We start from the raw sequence: 2500 nt of genomic DNA, 5'->3' as shown, positions 1-2500 counted from the left end.
AGTAACAATCCTCTTAGCTCCATATTAACACCTTTTTCCCATCAAAGTCTGTCTTATACAACGACGACCCAAAGCTCTTATCCTCCATATAACGTGGTGCCATATCCTAACACATTACAAACATTAGTACAACACCACATTGTCACTTGACATTTCGTGTACGTTCTACGTACCGCCAGATGGATGTCATGAAGGTCAGGAGGAGCACACGACTTCGTCCCTCTCACCGACTTCTCTGTGAAATCCTCCTGAATGGTTGACCGTTCGACGACATCATACGAACCCAACTGAAAGTTGGTCTTCAACTAAAACAGAGAAACAATAGTAACAACCATAATACTCAATCTGACAGCAAAACAAGGACACCGGAAGTAAATGCAGAGCAGTGCGACCTAATCACAAGTAAAGAGTTTTACCAAACGTCAATCCAATGTTGGTTGTCTGCAGCCTGACCAAACGGAGTAAAAGCCGTCTCAATTTCCTCCTTTACGCCAGTGACTAGACCCACTGCTTGAAGCAACTTCCCGTGCCTCTCGAGCACTTCCACTGCTGTACAGTACCCGGTACCGACGCGACTCCAGTATCCTCCCAACCTGGTTTGCATGTGAGGTCTCGTGACTACAACTTCTCGTACTACTCCAGCAACTTCTGTAAACTGTTCCGATTGGTTTAAATGGAGGCTCTAGAGCAAGGGGGAGCAAAGCGACTGGTGGGGCGAGAGCACCCAGTTGAAGGTATGAGCTTACTGTTGAGACAAATTAGTAGGAATGGCAGCATCTGCTAAGGTTGGTGGCAGGAGCACGGCATCTGGTGTTACGTATAGTCTGTACTGCGGCGGTTGGGGGATACTGGAGTCGCTCCCCTGTACCTGTACAGTGCCTGTACCTGTACCTGCGTACTGTCCCCCTGAAAGCGTCACCGCGAGGGAAAACTGCATCCCATGGTGACCACACAGGGATACCTGCGCCCGTCAGCGTACACACAACGGCTACGGAAGTTATCGCCTACTGCCTAGCTGACACTATTGCCGGAAGCATGCAGGAACAAGCATGCAAGTGCAGGAGCCTGTGCTCGTCCCACCTTACTAGACCAGCCTGCAAAGAAGCCGCTCGTTAGAAGGTAGCGATAGAAAGAAGAGTGCGCTCACCTGTTGAAGCAGAGCTAAAAAAGAGAGGCCGTTCCACCCACTCGGGTAGTCAGAGCACCCACCGCTTGTTCCACCGCCGACTTCGCCGCCGCTTGAGCAGCTTCCGACATGGACTAGACAGTGTACGCGTGCTTCGCTTAAATGGCGGTTTCTTGGTCCACGAAGGCATTGGGTTGCTGGTTGTTCGCCATAGGAATCTCGACAGAAAAGACAGGAACGTCTACGCGCGCGAACTGCAACATGTTATGATAGTGCGCATGACTGGCGGAAAGAACCCTGGCACAACTACACTGTGCAGGGCCGGATCTATAGGGGGTTCAGGGGGTTTAACCCCCTCTTTTCCAATCAGCGTGGTTCAATAATTTCATATAATTTTATTAGAAAAGAGAAAATTAGTAATGCTATAAATAACTACTGACGGTGAACCCTCTCTTTCAAAAATTCCTGGATCCGGCGCTGCTGTGTACCTTCCTATTGCAGTACTGTGGCACTCCTGCGGCCATCGATTCCTCGTGCGCTCTGTCAAGGCAGATTCAACTCTGTGTAACTTCGTTAAACATCATCTGAGCCCTAATGAAGAATAGTCATCATGCAGGCCCGTAGGAAGCAAATAAAAAGTGGTACGGCCTAACGCACGCTAAAGGGCGTGGCTTTTAATTTAGTGCGCGTTAAAGCAAGAGACCAATGCTCCAATTAATAATGATTATTTAGTAAACTTTCCAAATAGTGATTCCCTGTGCTCAGACCCTGCTACGAACCTATTCCCAATCTCTGCTAAATCTAAATCATCAGTAAGGTCCTTGTGAACGTGCAGTACCATACAATTATTAAGCCTGATTTGGCTCATTGTGCTTCGAAGGTGAAACTGAATGGCAGTAGGCTGGTGAGGTGACTCACTTAAAGAAGGCGTTGATCTTGTATCGTTTTTCTTTCCAATAACAGGACATTGGCGGAGAAAGAAAGAAGCCGGATGAGGAGCTTTCGCCATTGTCAATAACGCGCGTTATCTGAGGCCAAGAAGAGGGCAGCCTCGTACCCAGGCCCTCTGTATGTCTACCTGTGTGTGTGTGTGTGTGTGTGTGTGTGTGTGTGTGTGTGTGTGTGCGTGTACGTGTGTGTGAATGTCTGTCAGTCTGGTTTCAAATTGAATGCCTCCTTATATGTGTTTGTTTTTCCTCTTCTCTCTCTTTCGCTCGCGCAGAGAAGGGTCTGGCTAGGCGAGGCTACAAAAAGTGGTGCGGCCATGGCCGCACCAGCCGCACCGGCTCCTACGGCCCTGTCATGTACAGCTCCGCTCCCTACATACGGGCTAGACATTTGTAAACCCGGATATAGTCCCACATACGGGCTAGA

The 2500-nt window shown here is 49.0% G+C and overlaps 1 protein-coding gene across 3 annotated transcripts in view; it reads right to left on the bottom strand.

The window, feature by feature from the left end:
• LOC134179730 (uncharacterized) overlaps positions 1–2500 on the bottom strand; it is a 16350-nt gene that overhangs the window by 13384 nt on the left and 466 nt on the right. For 2 of the 3 annotated variants that reach the window (XR_009969892.1, XM_062646672.1), the window contains exons 3-4: positions 174–305; positions 32–106 (exon numbers count right to left, since the gene is read on the bottom strand). Coding sequence is in view for 2 of the 3 variants with exons in the window: in XM_062646672.1 (XP_062502656.1) it covers positions 32–106; positions 174–305 (207 nt within the window). In the remaining variant the exon portion in view is untranslated. Of the gene's footprint in view, positions 1–31; positions 107–173; positions 306–2044; positions 2165–2500 lie in introns of those variants that run through there. The other variant, XM_062646673.1, reaches the window with a different exon arrangement.

The sequence above is a fragment of the Corticium candelabrum genome, chromosome 5, assembly GCF_963422355.1.
Source record: "Corticium candelabrum chromosome 5, ooCorCand1.1, whole genome shotgun sequence".
Classification (NCBI taxonomy): domain Eukaryota; kingdom Metazoa; phylum Porifera; class Homoscleromorpha; order Homosclerophorida; family Plakinidae; genus Corticium; species Corticium candelabrum.
This window is presented reverse-complemented; position numbering and strand designations above follow the sequence as displayed.